We start from the raw sequence: 15,398 nt of genomic DNA, 5'->3' as shown, positions 1-15,398 counted from the left end.
ACTTATGCTAGCTAACCTATTGTTTTACCTAAGAGGCACGGCAAAGGTGTGGTATAAAAACCACGAAGAGGAGCTAACCAGCTGGGACCAATGCAAAGAGAAATTGACAGAGTTGTTTGGCAAACCAGCCGGCCGTAAAATTGCCGCAAAGCAGGAACTGGCCTCCCGTGCCCAATCCCCCACGGAGTCCTATGTCTCGTACACCTAGGACGTGCTGGCACTTTGTCGTAAAGCTGATCACGACATGACAGAAGCTGAGAAGGTCGGGCACGTGCTTAAGGGCATTGCTGACGTGTTTAATCTGCTTATGCGCAAGAGCTGCTCTACAGTTGATTGACTCAATCATTAAAGAGTGTCTACAATTCGAGCAGGCCAAAAGCCGACGTGTCTTGCAACCATTCGCCAGACTTCCCAATACTGCTGCAATGTCGACATGTGAAGATCAACCCGCACAGCAGCATGCGTCGCCATCAGAAGATGTGGTGCGAATCGTTAGACGTGAACTGGATGCGATGGCGCCCGCAGCTTTCTGTTCGCGTAGCCCTGATGCTACCACATTTTCAGTTCTCCTCATACAAGCCATCGTTCACTAGGAACTTGAAAACATTGGTTTACAGTCTGTGTATGCTGTCGCCAATCCCAGAGCTAACGAACGCCCTTCTACTATTTTTGCTCCAGCCCGACGCTCCTCTCCACGTTATCACAACCCGACTAAGTGGAGAACTGTGGACGACCAGCCGATATGTTTCACCTGTCGCCGACCAACCTGACTCGTTTTGATGGAAATACCCGCAATGTTTTGCCCACTGCTGAGTCCAACAGCGCCAACAGCTCTGCTCAGAACATGTGGTACAGCCGCTCACCATCGCTGCGCAAACACCAGTCTCGTTCACCGCAAACACGTCGCCCATCTTCCCGTTCACCGCAGCCATGTCGCCTTTCGTCCCCTGTGGCTTTTGGCTGCACCCTTTCAGAAAACTAGGAAATGCAGCCCTCAGAGGTGCCGCTGCATTGCCGACTACTGCAGCAAATTCTCTGTTCGTGCCCACAAGGAGAAGTGTAATAGACGTTAAAATAGACGGCGTACCTGTCCAAGCACTCGTCGACACTGGAGCCCATGTATCTGTGACGAGTGCTAGCCTACGTAGACGTTTAAAGAAGGTCCTCACCCCAGCAGCTGCCCAAGTGCTTCGTGTGGCCAATGGCGCCGTGCTGGTTGTTCTTGGAATCTGTACTGCACGTTTAAGTATAGCCGGCCACCCTACTTCTGTTCTCTTTGGTGTGATCGACAACTGCGCTCAGAATGTTATCCTTGGATTGGACTTTTTATCCACTCATTCTGCTCTCATCGACTGCGTGACCAGCGTTCTTCAGTTAGAACTGCCTCAACTCGCCAATGCTCCGAGGTAGTTACTTGCGTCACTTTGACCGCCAAGCCACAGGCTCCTGACTGAATATGTGCTTCACCCCATCATCGACGTGCTTTTGAACCGGGATGTTGCCGTCTGTTCCGCATACATTGGTGACGGCTACTCGTAACGACGTCATTCTACTGTTTCTGAATTTCAGCCTGTGCCTTCAAGTGCTTCCGGCCGGCATGTTCTTGGCCAGCGTTTCTAGTGGTTGCGAATTCGACATTGAGAGTCTGAATGCCGAAAGTGGCTTATTAGCGCCAATTGCACCTGACAGCTCTGGTTCCTTAACGGATGACCTTGTGAAAATGATTGCATCTGACCTCACCTCTGCACAGGCCACGGACATAAGACTCCTGCTTGAATTGTACAGTTAGATCTTTGATTTCGGCGACAGGCCTTTCGGCCAAACATCTGTTATTCACCACCGTATAAACACTGGAGATACGAATCCTATTCGTCGGCGTCGCTATCCTGTATTGCATGCTGAACATCGAGTCATCCAATCAGAAGTGGACAAAATGCTCCGCAAAGGGGTCATCGAGCCAGCAGCCAGCCCTTGGGCTTCACCGGTCGTCCTTGTGAAAAAGAAAGATGGTACCTGGCGTTTTTGCGTCGATTATCGCCACTTAAACAAGATCAGGCGAAAGGACATCTACCCACTACCACGCATTGACAACGCCTTCGACTGCTTGCACGGAGCTAAATACTTCCCGTCCATCGATCTTCGATCCGGCTACTGGCACATTTCAGTGGATGAAATGGACCACGAAAAGACGGCCTTCATCACGCGTCAAAATATCATCATATATTCATCAAAATATTTTGCGTTGGTATATATCTACCCTTCATTCATGAATAACAATAAAAAAGGAAATAAACTTATAAGAATTGAAAATTTTATGCATTCTTATAGTTCAAGGCTTTGAAAATGCACACACGAGAATATTTCGCAATACTCAAATGTCCCTGCTCTTAAACTAATATGTACATCCCTAGCGTAATCTAACTGCGTAGGTGCGCGCACTCAAGACAACTGTGCGGTTGTGTGCCCGTCAAAAAAGCAAAACGTGTGGTGAACTTTCGCTAATCTTTATCTAATCGTCAACCAGAGGCAATTAGTTTTCGCAAGTATCAAAAAAAAAATATATATATATATATATGTATATAAAACGGAAACGCATGCACGGCGGCATCCTTCCTATGCGCACTGCAGTGAGCACTAAACGAGCGAGAAACAAGCAGTCGCCCTTTGAGTGATTAGTAACGAGATAGCCATCAGTTTTGCAAGCGAAAGAAGCCGAAACCGCCCACGGAACGAAACCCGAAACGCCGCACGTCCGCGCGCGCGCCAATGCGCGAGCGGTATTACATAGATGCGCGGGAGTGAACTAGCGCTAAACGAAACCATGCAACGAAAACAGTGAGAGGGAGGTGCGTGAAAAAAATTCCCTGTATTCCCACATAGTGGCAGCACATGACAGAAAAGAAAAAGTTAGGAAATTCGTGCGCTTTTTAAATGTACAGACGGCGCCGTAAATATACAGCATCAATCATTTTGGAGTTCGTTCGCGGCACCGTATATTTACATCATTGACCCTCAAAGGGTTAAAGGTTTGCTCCTGTGACTGGTGTGTGTGTGTGTGTCTGTGTGTGTGTATGTGCATGCATTACTAATTGAGTGACTTCCAGATTTTAGCCAGCTGATTATGCAGGAAATATATAAAAAAACACCTTGTTTCGTCTGCTTCAATTTTTCGCGTAGCAAAAATTATTCCTGCTGAAGAATACTTGCCGTGTCCAGGGGAGGTATTCTGTAAGAGTGGACATGTCAGTTTCGTCTGCTGTTGAAGTTTTGATTGGCTGGGCTGGTCTGCGCATCCGCAGCAGTGAGGTGCCACAGCCAATCAGCACTTCAGCAGCAGACGAAATGGACATGTCCACTAGGTGGACTCGTACAGAACACCTCCCCAGATGTCAAACTGTCTGCAAGTGGCCGTGGCAGCCCTGCACCTCCAAGGCGTTTTCTTGCTGGTTCTGGAATTCCGTGTGTGAATCCTAGCCATAGGCACAAAAATGCACATTGGAAAGTGGAGGGCAGGGGCATGGTGTAACCATCTGTCTGAGTGTGGCTCAGAATGTTGGCGTTTGGCAAAGTTAGCTAATGCAATGTGTTTTACAAAGTCAGGAACCACTGATTACTGGCCAAATGGGAGGTGACCATTTATTTTTAAACTTTAGAACCAGCGCTAACTGTGTAGATGTTTATAAAGTGTGACGTTTTTCAGCCGTCCAGGGGTTTACATGGCTTCATGCTGTAAATAAGTAACTAAGGGAGTACAGTACGACTGCTATCCCGAGGTATATAACCTGCGCCATGCAGTATTGTGAGACACGCCTGCACACCTGTACGATGTTCATCAAAGAGATGGGAACGGGCAGGGGTGGGGACTGAGCACAGGATTCATGGGTTCTGCAGTGCGAGCTTCCACTATACGTTTTCCGAGCTGCAGAGCGTATGGGCAGTGGGCCATGCTCTTTCGGAATATCGCGCCTGCGCTATGTAAGCATGCTACACGTGTTTGCGGTGCTGCCCAGTTTTCAGCTCCAGAAGAGTTTATATATCAGTACATGCCCTCAAAACTGCAGCACTGGCAAAATTCACGTCATTTCTGGACGATACAGAGTTAGATGGTATTACCCATGGTATATTTGAATATGTCGGTCCGAGTTCTCCACTCAAACCATTCGCTTAATTGTGGCTAGAGACAAATGAAGCGTAGGGAAGGAGACTCCAATACGCCTGCATGCTCGGTGATTGCGGTTCGACGCACTCAACCATGGAGCACATGCAAAGAAATTAACTGTAGCAAATGCACATCTGTCAGGCTGAAACTGAAGCCGAAACCAGTTTATAGTCAACGACTGACTTTTCGGACGCCCAATTTTCGGACATGCCTGATATTTCGGACGTCATCGCGGCACCGCCATGAGCCCCATAGAATCAATGTATAAGGGCATCTGAAGTTTCGGACGCTCAAACCCCCCACCGTCCAATTTTCCGGACTTTTTGACGCTACGGAAGGTCCTTTGACTCCTCACGCAGCGCCCTTGCGAAGGAAATCGACTTGCAGTCGAAGCATATCACCACTTAGAACCACAACTAGCCAAATCTAGCCGTCACACACAAATTTGGTCTGGCCACGCTGGCTATGTTCATCGCCGCAAATGGCCGCACTTCCGCCTCCGGCGGAGTTTCCGGAGCGGCGCTATTCCGTTTGTTTGCGCAGGCCACGTTTTGGCTAGCGTGGTGTGTGGTTGTGCTGTTGTGTCAAGTGTGCTCTGCGACGCTAGGCCTAGGTGCTTCGACGCTCGTCAGCGAGCTCCACTGTTCGCAACTTGAGGATTTCGCTTGCCTTCGATGGCCCCCACTCCGTCTTCGTCGTCCTCGCCGATGGCACCGAAGCGCGGAAAGCAGTACCGTACCCACGGAAATAACTTTTGAACAGTTTGTTGATGCTGACAACGAGCTCAACTTCTGCGCAGAACTGACTGACGAGGGAATAGTCCGTCAGGTTGTGCGGGATTCAGAAGACTCCGATGTTGAAAATGAGGAGCCAATGCCTGCGCCACCTATAAGCGCCGAGTTGACGCGAGCACTGTTGACTCTTTCATCGGTGTACAGTGCTGACATGACCCTTGGTCAGATCGAGGCGAATATGATCGCATGCAACCGGAACGCCGTCCAAACAACAATCAACAAGTTCTTCAAGCCACTGCAGCAATAACACTGGCTGCCCGAAGATGCACATGTACAGTGCTCACGGAATGAAATAGGCATTTAGTAGAACCCTACATATGTGCAAACTACGCGAGAGCACCATGTCATGTCGCTAGGAATTTGGTCACCAAACGTGACGAGGACTCCGGTGTAAGCGTTCGCGCCAAAATTACGTCGATGTGACACGAACTGCAGCCGGTTGAAACGAAAGTATGCGCACTACTTAGCCCTAAATTGACGTGTTTCATTCCGTGAGCACTGTACATAATAAGCCGGCAGTCGGCTGCATACAGAGTTTTTTAACGCCTCTTTTTATAGCACCTTCATTGATGCTCTGGCAGGGTTTTGGAAGCCTGGTACTTCGCCCTTTACCTCTAGATCCGAGCAAAAAAGAAAAAAGGTGCGTTTTTTTGCATGCATTCATTTTTTCGGACTGCCTGAATTTTCGGATGTTTTTACGTTCCCTAGAGGGTCCGAAAAATTGGTCGTTGACTGTATCGGAAAGTACTTTTGCGCAGTAACACACAACAGAGAAAGGTGTCCCCAAGTATAGTACTAGGGTTAATGTTTTCTTTTATATTTATATTTCAAGAAATATTTTGCATAGTAAGAAGATATTTGCTGGAATATTGCAAAAGTTCTTTGCGTTTAATGTACATCCTGAAAATTTTAAAGGTTTTTTTATGTGAAGGAACAATAATGGTTCTTGATTAACTGTTTACTTCTACAAAATTTTTGTTAAGATATATTTTCTAAATCCTTTTTATTCACATGCTGTTTGAGAATTGTACCGTCAGAAAGAAAATTTCCTCTTTTTCAATTTGATACTGTCACGATAGACGACACGCCACACGTGGTCCCGAACTACCGCTTTATTTCCCGAACGCCAACCTTCCGCACCACACAACCACACTCCGAGTTCTCTCCTTCGCGACTCTCTACCCGCACACTCGCCCGCTCGCGCCGCTGTCCTCTCCGCACTCACGCCACCTATTTACCGCTCAGTCAACTACTGTCGATCCCGCGCCTGGCCTCCGAGAACCGTGGCTCCTTGTCGCGGGTCTTGGGCTCGCTTGTCCCGGCCCTTGCGCGTCACAACTCTCCCCCCCCTCGAATCGTGAAGCTGTGCTGGTAGGGAGGAGCCATGGCTCATGGTAGAGCATCAACTGATCAGCATGGGCGGTAGTTCGATGACGTCCTGTAGCAGGATCGCTCAAAACAAAGTCATTGTCACCTAATCGTTTGACTACACAATAAGGTCCACTTCGCCGCGGTGCCAATTTCGCCGAAACGCCCCTGGCCGCATCACTCAAGGTATGGGAATCCAGGAGCACAAGGTCACCCTCTTTGATGGTTGTTGGCTGACGATGACGGTCGTAACAGGATTTCTGCACCTTCCAAGCAGCTGCCTGATGTGACCGAGCATACTGGAGGGTGTAGCAGTTGAGGACGGACTTCGGGATGAAACAAAACTTGGGAGGTTTATTTTACATTATTTACAGTGAAACGTCAATGAACAGTCGTACAGTCATTACGGGCCGGCAGCAACTCGGACGCTGCGGCCCGCGGCAAGAAATTCAAGAGAGGTCAATCAGGGAATGCTCTGGTCTCTCTGGAATGCTTCTTTTAAACCCTTCGAAGACTGGAAGTCACGTCATGTTCGGCCAATGGGAGAGCCCGCTCCGATGACGCCACCTTCGGCCAATGGTAGGCACCCGTGGTCTTGCCTTGCTGTGGTACAATGCTCTCTTCAAAGGCGGCGAAGGGGGGACGATTGGGCTCCATTGTCCGAGGGCCCACCTGCTCCCGGTGGTACGGCCCCGCTGTGGTGGCAAATGCCTTCTTCAAAGGCGACCGGTGCGACGCTGCCAGGCCTTCCCGGTACATCACAGCCGTTTGGCTTCGGGACTCACGTTACCTGGAACAGTGCCGGGCTATCCCCTCGCTTTCTGGAAGAACCAAGCAGTGAATAGCTACCGGCGGCGAACGAAGTGGGGGCCTTCAACTTGTTTGCACGTGCGCTTCTCTGGAATGTGCTTTCCGTGTTTCTGCATTCCCTACTTAGCAGTGGCGCGATTCGATGTGGTCTGGGGAACTCGAAGTAGGCTCAGGAAACAGCCCCATATCTAACAAGGGCCTCTCCAAGGCACCGCTGGAGTTCTGCAGCAAGTGCATGGTGTGCTGCTTTCGGAGGCTCTGTGTCCTCCTTGTCGCTTGTAGGTTCCCATGGGGTGCGCAGCTCGCGGCCGTAACACAACAATGCTGGAGTATATCCGGTGACAACACTCTCGGCAGTACGCATGGCAAGGGCGATCTCAGGTATATGTCGGTCCCAGTCTTTGTGGTTGGAGCAGTATGCCGGTAGACACTGCTTAATTGTGCCATTGTGACGCTCCACCATTTGGCCAGCCGGCCGGTAAGGCACTGTGTGACGATCTTTGATGCCCCAGTGTTTCAAGAGGTTGTGCCATAGTGTGCTAACAAAGGGCTTGCCATTGTCACTGGTGATGGCCACAGGTGTGCCATGGCGGCAGAAGACTTGCACCATGCACTCCAGTATTTTTGCACTTGTTGCTGCTCATAGAGGGAAAAGCTCTGGGAACTTCGTAAATTTGTCAATAACTACCAGCAAGTATTTGTGGCCCCGGGGTGTAGATGGCAAGGGCCCGATAATGTCAACACTGAGCTCTTCCATCGGCGATGTTGCCCACTGACTGCTCATGAGGCCCTCTGGTTTCTTGCGCCGAGCTTTTGTGCGCTGACAGACAGTACAGCATTGCACATACTTTGATATGTCTGCTCGCATGCCCAGCCAGACGAATCGTGCAGCAACACGCCTCAGAGTTTTGAAAAATCCAGCATGGCCTGCAGTGGGATGGTCGTGGGCCACCTTCAGTGCCAGCTGCCACAAGTGATTAGGTAACCACGATACCTTCTGGTTGCCTCTTTGCTGAACCAGCTATCCACTTGGCTGCAGTTCCGTTGTTTCGGCCAGATTGCGAAAGAGGCGATGATCAGGGTCCGAGCTTGTGAGCTGAGTCCCTTGGACCACTGCCTTCAGCTTTAAGAGGCGGTCATCACGAGCCTGTTCTTGTACCAGCTGTGTTGTGTCACTCAGCAGCGAAGAGTCAACCTCCGAGGCCACAGCTACTTCATCAAATGTAATTTTGCCTTCAGGTTCTGGAGCAGCAATGGGGAACAGCGTCTCATGTACCGTATTTACTCGCATAATGATCGCACTTTTTTGTCAGAAAAATTGACGCAAATTCAGGGGTGCGATCATTACGCGGGTTAAATTTCCCGCGAGAAAAAAAATTTTTTTTTCGTCCCGCGTTTGCTGCGGGATGCGGGTGCGGGACACCAAAACAAAAATGGCGGCCGGCGGAGCAAGCCGAACGCGCCGAATGCGATCTTTTTTTTCTTCTCGTGAGTACATTACGTGCATTGAAACAGTTTCTTCCGTATCAGTGATGAATAATATCGTTAATATTGGCAAGTTTGCGGCAATAACGTAGCCATGTCCACTTTGAGGGGACAGAAACAGAGATGGGCATGCTTAGCTGCCAGTGACATAGAAACACATGGCCGGCGTGCTGCGGAAACTGCGGCATCTGTCTTCACTACTATCCTAACACGGCACGTTTCTGCTACGGGTAGGCGAATATCTTAGCTGTGTTAAAAGCGTCGGCGTATGAATAGGGTACACTTTTAACGTATCAGTGTAAACGTGGCTACTATGATTGCCGCGCGCGATTTGTTGCGTGCTCACGAGTGCAGATGAAAAGAATCGAAAGGCGCCTTTTTTGTTTTTGTTGACCACAACCATTATAAAGCCTACCCATAATAAAGGCAAGTTTGGTTGTACCTCTTTTTGCCATGGAAGTGCGGAAAGTGATGAAAGTAATGAAATGAGGCATCTACTTAAGAATGTTTGGTGCGTGCAGACGAGTCGTTCGCGTAGCATTCGACAGATGGTAAGCGCGATCATTATTAGCTAGATTTGGCACACGACATATCGCTGCGGCAAGTTCAGGGTGCGATCATTACGCGAGTGCGATCATTATGCAAGTAAATACGGTAGGTTGTCACTTGGGTTGTCTTCACACTGGAGAGGGGCTCTACCCAAGGCATCAGCGGGTATGTTTGCCAGCCCTCGTCTGTGCTTGATTCGGCAGTTGAAGCCCTGCAGCCGAAGAACCCAACGCTTGACCCTGGGTGAAGCTTGGTCGGTATTAAACATCCATGCCAGGGAGGAGTGGTCACAGTGTATCTCAAACTCCGTAAATTCAAGATATGCCCTGAACTTGTCCACTGCCCAGACTACTGCCAGGCATTCCCACTCCTGGACAGCATAATGTCTCTCGGCTGCTGTAAGGACTCTGCTAATGAAGGAAACAGGCTGCAGACCATCAGGGCCAGCCTGCAGTAGCACAGCTGCAATGCCAATGCCATTTGCATGTGTCTCCAGCACGAAGGGTCGATTTAGATCTGGCAGGCTTATAACAGCATCCTGAGCTAAGGCCTGCTTGAGTGCAGTGAAAGCCTGCTCTTGGCACTCCTCCCACTGCCATGGCTCGTTCTTCTTCAAAAGGTTGGTCAGTGAATGTGCCGTCAGTGAAAAGTGAGGGATGAAGCTTCTATAGTAGCCGGCAAGTCCCAGGAAGGCTTGCAACTGCTTAACTGTACTGGGTCTTGGGTAATGCAGCACTGCACGCACCTTGTCCTCATCTGGTCTGCACTGCCCAGGGGAGATGATGTGACCTAAAAACTTGAGGGACTGACGGCAGACCTGTACTTTATCTGGATTAATCGTAAGGCCAGCACCCTCAATGCGTTGTAGCACTTCCTTTACATGCTCAACATGGTTCTCCAGTGTCTCTGAGTATACAAGGACATCATCTAAAAATGCCATAGCAAAGTGGTAATTGATTCCCTGCAGCACTCGGTCCATAAGGGTTTGAAAAGTTGCTGGACCGCCTGCCACCCCGAAGGGCATCCTCGTAAATTCAAATGTACCTTGATGGCAAATGAAGGCCGTTTTAGCAATGTCAGCCTTGCAAACAGGAATTTGGAAAAACCCTTGGGAGAGATCAAAGCTGGAAAACCACATTGCTTGGCCCAACTGCGCTAGCAGCCAGTCTGTTCGAGGCATTGGGTAGGCAGGTACTCGGGTGCGTGCATTTAACGGCCGGTAGTCCACAGCGAGCCGGTAGCCTCCAGACTTCTTTGCAACGAGCACTGGGGCGCTAGTCCACGGGCTGGTGCTTCGTCTTATAAGGCCCTGTTCTAGGAGGCCATCCACACAGCCCTCGATGATCTTCTGCTTCTTCGCATTCACTGGACGTAGCTTGCATCTCACGGGCGCACTGTCCCCTGTGTCAATGCGGTGCTGAGCCAGGGTGGTACATCCCGCAACTGTAGTAAACAGATGGCTAAAGTCATCGAGAACTTTACTCATGCTTGGATGTAGTTCCCTGGTGCCAGCCTGATGCATGTTCTCTATGCCCGGAACTACAAGCACTTCTTCAAAAAGGCTGTGCAAGTGGTACGACTCTCCATCTTCTATGGCAAGTGCTGTCGCTGGGTCTTTTTCGCGCTTAGCAAATGGCACCATGCACTGTGGATCGGTTCCAATCGTCCATCCACCCAGCTACATGTAAAGAGATTCCTGTTGCTGTTAAAAAATCTCTGCTCAGCACAATGTCCCGACACAAGTCTGGCACACACAAGAAGCATTGATTGCGGCTGCTTGTGGCCCACTTTATTTTGCACTTGAGGGAAGTCGTTGACTGAGACCAACCTGTTGCCAGGCGGAGTGCTTGTTCCTGTGTCTTGGATTTGGCGCCCGCCTCGACCGCTACCCTTGCCGCCGGCAATCCAAGCAAGCTCACACTCGAGCCTGTGTCCAGTAGGGCCTGGAACATTGTCCTCCCGATCTGCACTTCCAGGAGAGGCTCCTTGTTGCCGGCCAAGGCCGCTACTTGCAGCGCAGTCTCGTAGGTGCTTGCCGGTGTAGCACCTACCATCCCCCGTTTCCCGTACACTGAGACCGGATATGTCCGATCCCGTTGCATTGGTGGCAGCGGGGTGGGCCACCACGCCGACCTGTAGGGCACTCGCGGGCCATGTGACCGACGCCTCCGCAGCGATGGCAGTTGAATCCTCTGTGGTCACGCGGATGTGACGGCGTTGAGAGATGTGGCGTCCTTGTGGCGAATGCTGCCAATCCGTGCAATTGGTCTCGGTGGTAGGAGGGCTGTATCGCCGCGGGGTGCAACGGCCAGGGGGATGCCGCCGGCGGATACTGGAACGGCGCGGCAGCAGCTGTGATCAACCCTCCGGGTTGTGGTCCCGGCACGCCGGCCACGTTTATAGCCGACTGGAAGGCCAAGTCTCTCGCGACTTGGTCAGTCGGGGGCGGTGGTGGATTGTACTGCATGCGCCTCCAGAAACGCTCCATGAGACCGTCAGCGGCCTTCGCCAACTCCGCGAGACTGCTGAACTGTCTTCCCTCCACCAAATCCTGGAGTTGCGGGTGCATCTGTCGCAGCACGCGGTCAACCTTTTCCGACTTGGGCACTTCGCCACCAATGCGGTCGTAGTAGGCCGCGATGGTATATATGAACTCCTTTAAATTTTCTTGGGGATGTTGCGTCCGGAGCTCCAGCTCTTGTTTCAAGCGGCGCTTCGCGTCAATGGAGGAGAATTCCGCAATAAACGCCGCAGTGAACTCCTCCCACGATGCAAACGAGTTCACGAATCGCCACCACAACTTCGCGCTACCTTCCAGCGCAGCGAGCACAATGTGCGTAAGCCTCTTGTCAGCTGCGACACCGCTGACCAAACAAAACGTTTCAAGCCGGTCCAAAAATTCCTCGGGGGACTGATGGTCGTTGAACCCCTTAAACCTTGGAGGCTGACCTGGCTGACCTCCTGTGGAGCGTGGAGCGCAGTCGCTCGCCGGTTGAACCGCCGCCGCCATTGTCGTAGAACCCATAGGCACTGCCTCGGCCGCCATCAGTCTTTGTCTGACAGCTGCCGCGATTTGCTCGCGTTCCATGGTGGATCCGCTCGTCTGCCCCAGCAGATGGTGTACCAATTGTTCGGGAACGTCCACTGTCTCCATGTCCACGTAGATCCCGGACGAGCCCCCACTTGTCACGATCGACGACACGCCACACGTGGTCCCGAACTACCGCTTTATTTCCCGAACGCCAAGCTTCCGCACCACACAACCACACTCCAAGTTCTCTCCTTCGCCACTCTCTACCCGCACACTCGCCCGCTCGCGCCGCTGTCCTCTCCGCACTCACGCCACCTGTTCACCGCTCAGTCAACTACCTTCGATCCCGCGCCTGGCCTCCGAGAACCGTGGCTCCTCGTCGCGGGTCTTGGGCTCGCTTGTCCCGGCCCTTGCGCGTCACAATACTATGCAATTTAGTATCAAGCATGCTCTGTGATAGGAAAGTGCTGACCTTGCATGGTGGTAACTTTCTCAATTCCTCAATGTGTCTGTATCGAGGAACTATTCCTTGCATGAATTTTCGCTAACTGGCATTGTTATATAAAAGGAGCAATAAATAACTTTTTTGTATGCTCACACTACTGCGTGCTGTGTCCTTAGTTGCCAAGAGCATGTCAATATCCACGAATTAAAGTGAAATCTCACTGAAACAATCTTCACGGGAACCAGAAAAATAAAATGTATCATCCGAAAATTGTATTATCCAAAGCAAGCTCCAGATGAGTATGAAAACTGACGTACTCGGTGACAAACTTAATAGCAAAGGTTTGCGCGGGGTTGAGTGATATTGCTGCACATAACACGTTATGCGAAGCAGCATCAACCAACACCATACAAACCACAGCGAATGCATTTTATTCAGCAATGTTTACATAGCTCGTCAGTTTGTGCTAAACTTCGTTCTTTTCAACGTCCGTGAAAACATTATTCTGGAAGTTAAAAAAAAAAGAAGCTGCCGTTTCCTCACCCAGCTGTGCAGCAGTGCCCTGCTAGTTGGTGCGGTTGCACTGCGACAGCAGCGTTTTACCGCTGCCGGCACGCCGTGTGCATTTTTTCTCCAGTGTGGCTAGGGCTTAACACATTCATGGGTCGTTGGAATGTTATTTAAGCAAGTACATTACAATATAAAGTTTTGATTTTCAGAAATACAAGTAAAAGCCCACTTCTGCAGCCGTATTATCAAATTTCCGGTGAAAATGCGATTGCAATAACCATATGAAAATGCATTGCTCGAATGGGACGTTGGCCAGGAAAAGAAAAACCATGTTATCCCAAGAACGTATTATGCAGAATCGTATCAATGAGATTCCACTCTATAATGGAACATGAGGAGGCACACTACAGCCTGTATGTGCATGTGTGTGTGTATCAATACAACAGCTGAGTGACATAATGCTCAAAACCAGCTGTTAACATCATTTCAGTTCTTGCACCATATCAGAAACATTAAAGTGTTGTTCACAAAGTGCTCATGTCTGAGCATTATCGAAGTGTCAACAGGCTAATCCCTCAACTGGCTATTCCCTCAATACTGAATCCACTTCATAGAAGGTTAGCCAACACAAATCAGTTCCTGAATTTGTAGGGCCAAAATCACAGTTTCCTGTACGTATGAACTTACCAGGTGTGCTGCACTGGGCGTTACGTGGAATGAAAACCTTGCGCTTCCTTGTTTTGGGCCGCAGCACACGAACGATGGCCTGCTTAGCAGCAAAGCTTACTACCGTGTCCTCACAGAGCAGCAGCCGGGCAAACAGCTTTGCCACCAAGCCAACATTCTCCATGTCCAAGGCCACAAATGCGTACATCACCTCAACCAAGGCTTGCACCTATTTCCAGAGAGTGGAGTAAGGCAGTCGGCAACAGTCACCACACAGAACCAATGGTGCAACAGTCAAACAATGAGCATATCTAGCTCACTCTAATAAAAATTGAAACCTAATGAATTTATAATTTTCTAGAGCATTTCTATACAAGACCATGCATTTCTTTTTTTCCAATTTAGTGAAGCGATTTTGCACAGCAGTTCTTGTTAAGATAGGTCGTCACACATAGCAAACAGTTTGGCATAGCCCATGACAATAACCGATGTGGAAGTGGTAATGAAAATGCAGCAGCAAGTTATTGCTGCATGAACACCTTGTTGGGGCTCACACTGGGCATGTTTGGTTTGTGCCCAACAGACAATGAAAACATGTAAGTAGGAGCACACATCAGACTGTGAGCTAATAGTGAGTGCCAAATCAAAGTGGTGCTTGTCTGATTGGGTTCACCATCATGGTGATCAGTACTAGTGGTTTAACAGTAAACAAGAAAGTGGATATGTTTTTGCACGAATTCAAATGCAGTGGCACTGGCATGGCAAATTTTTCACACAGGTCTGTTTCTACCTCAGAAAGAAGAAGATATGCTCAGAACATCCTTTGGCTTTGACTGGCTGATCAGTTTCCAGAGTTGTGCACAAGGCATACCACAGACAGGCCATGCTAGCTTTAGGCTTACCATTAAGAGCAATCAAAGAAACTTTCAACAGAGGTGCAAACACCAACAATTTGTGACACCCTAGTGCACACTAAATAGTTTCAAGCCTACTGCATTACATTCCCACCCAGATGACAGATGTTGCTTGGGATATCCAGTAACTAATGCCCACTCTTTGCATGACCATAGGGAGACCAGCCAGTATGCACTGTAGGTCAGTGCATGCAGTGCATGCAGCACATTAAAAACTTTTCTGATCATCCAGTATATTACTACAGCTTGCTTTTAGGTGATGGGCTTAGAAATTCAAGCCAAATATGTAGCAGTGCTTCTTTAACTTCTATGGTTGAAGTAATGATGACAAGCACCGGCATGAGTAAGGTGTTCTATGCGTCTTGCTGTATTTCAGCCCTTTGTCTGTTCCTGTAATAGCTGGAAGACAATGTACGAGAAGCATTCCATGGGAGATTGACCAGCCACTCAGTAACCCAGGATGTATATGGCTCTTCAAATCCTGCAAAATAATGTGAGGTGCACTGTGCCTGGCCTTTTACAAAGATCAACATTTTAAGGCATTTCAAAGCGTTGCTCCAAGGCATCTGAGTAAATGAAGAACTGCAGCACTAATTATTAGTTGTGACATTTCTATGCAAGCTAGTGCCACGAGTATGGTGTTAAATTTTTAGAATGATATCATGAG

The 15,398-nt window shown here is 49.5% G+C and overlaps 1 protein-coding gene across 3 annotated transcripts in view; it reads right to left on the bottom strand.

Moving 5' to 3' along the window:
- poe (E3 ubiquitin-protein ligase-like protein poe) overlaps positions 1-15,398 on the bottom strand; it is a 590,397-nt gene that overhangs the window by 209,756 nt on the left and 365,243 nt on the right. For all 3 annotated transcript variants that reach the window (XM_055063706.1, XM_055063707.1, XM_055063708.1), the window contains one exon: positions 13,839-14,046. In XM_055063706.1, coding sequence (XP_054919681.1) covers positions 13,839-14,046 — 208 coding nt within the window. The remainder of the gene's footprint in view (positions 1-13,838; positions 14,047-15,398) is intronic.

This window comes from Dermacentor andersoni, chromosome 1 (assembly GCF_023375885.2).
Source record: "Dermacentor andersoni chromosome 1, qqDerAnde1_hic_scaffold, whole genome shotgun sequence".
In the NCBI taxonomy this organism is placed as follows: Eukaryota; Metazoa; Arthropoda; class Arachnida; order Ixodida; family Ixodidae; genus Dermacentor; species Dermacentor andersoni.
Note: the sequence above shows the minus strand (reverse complement) of the source record. Positions and strands in the feature narration are given on the sequence as shown.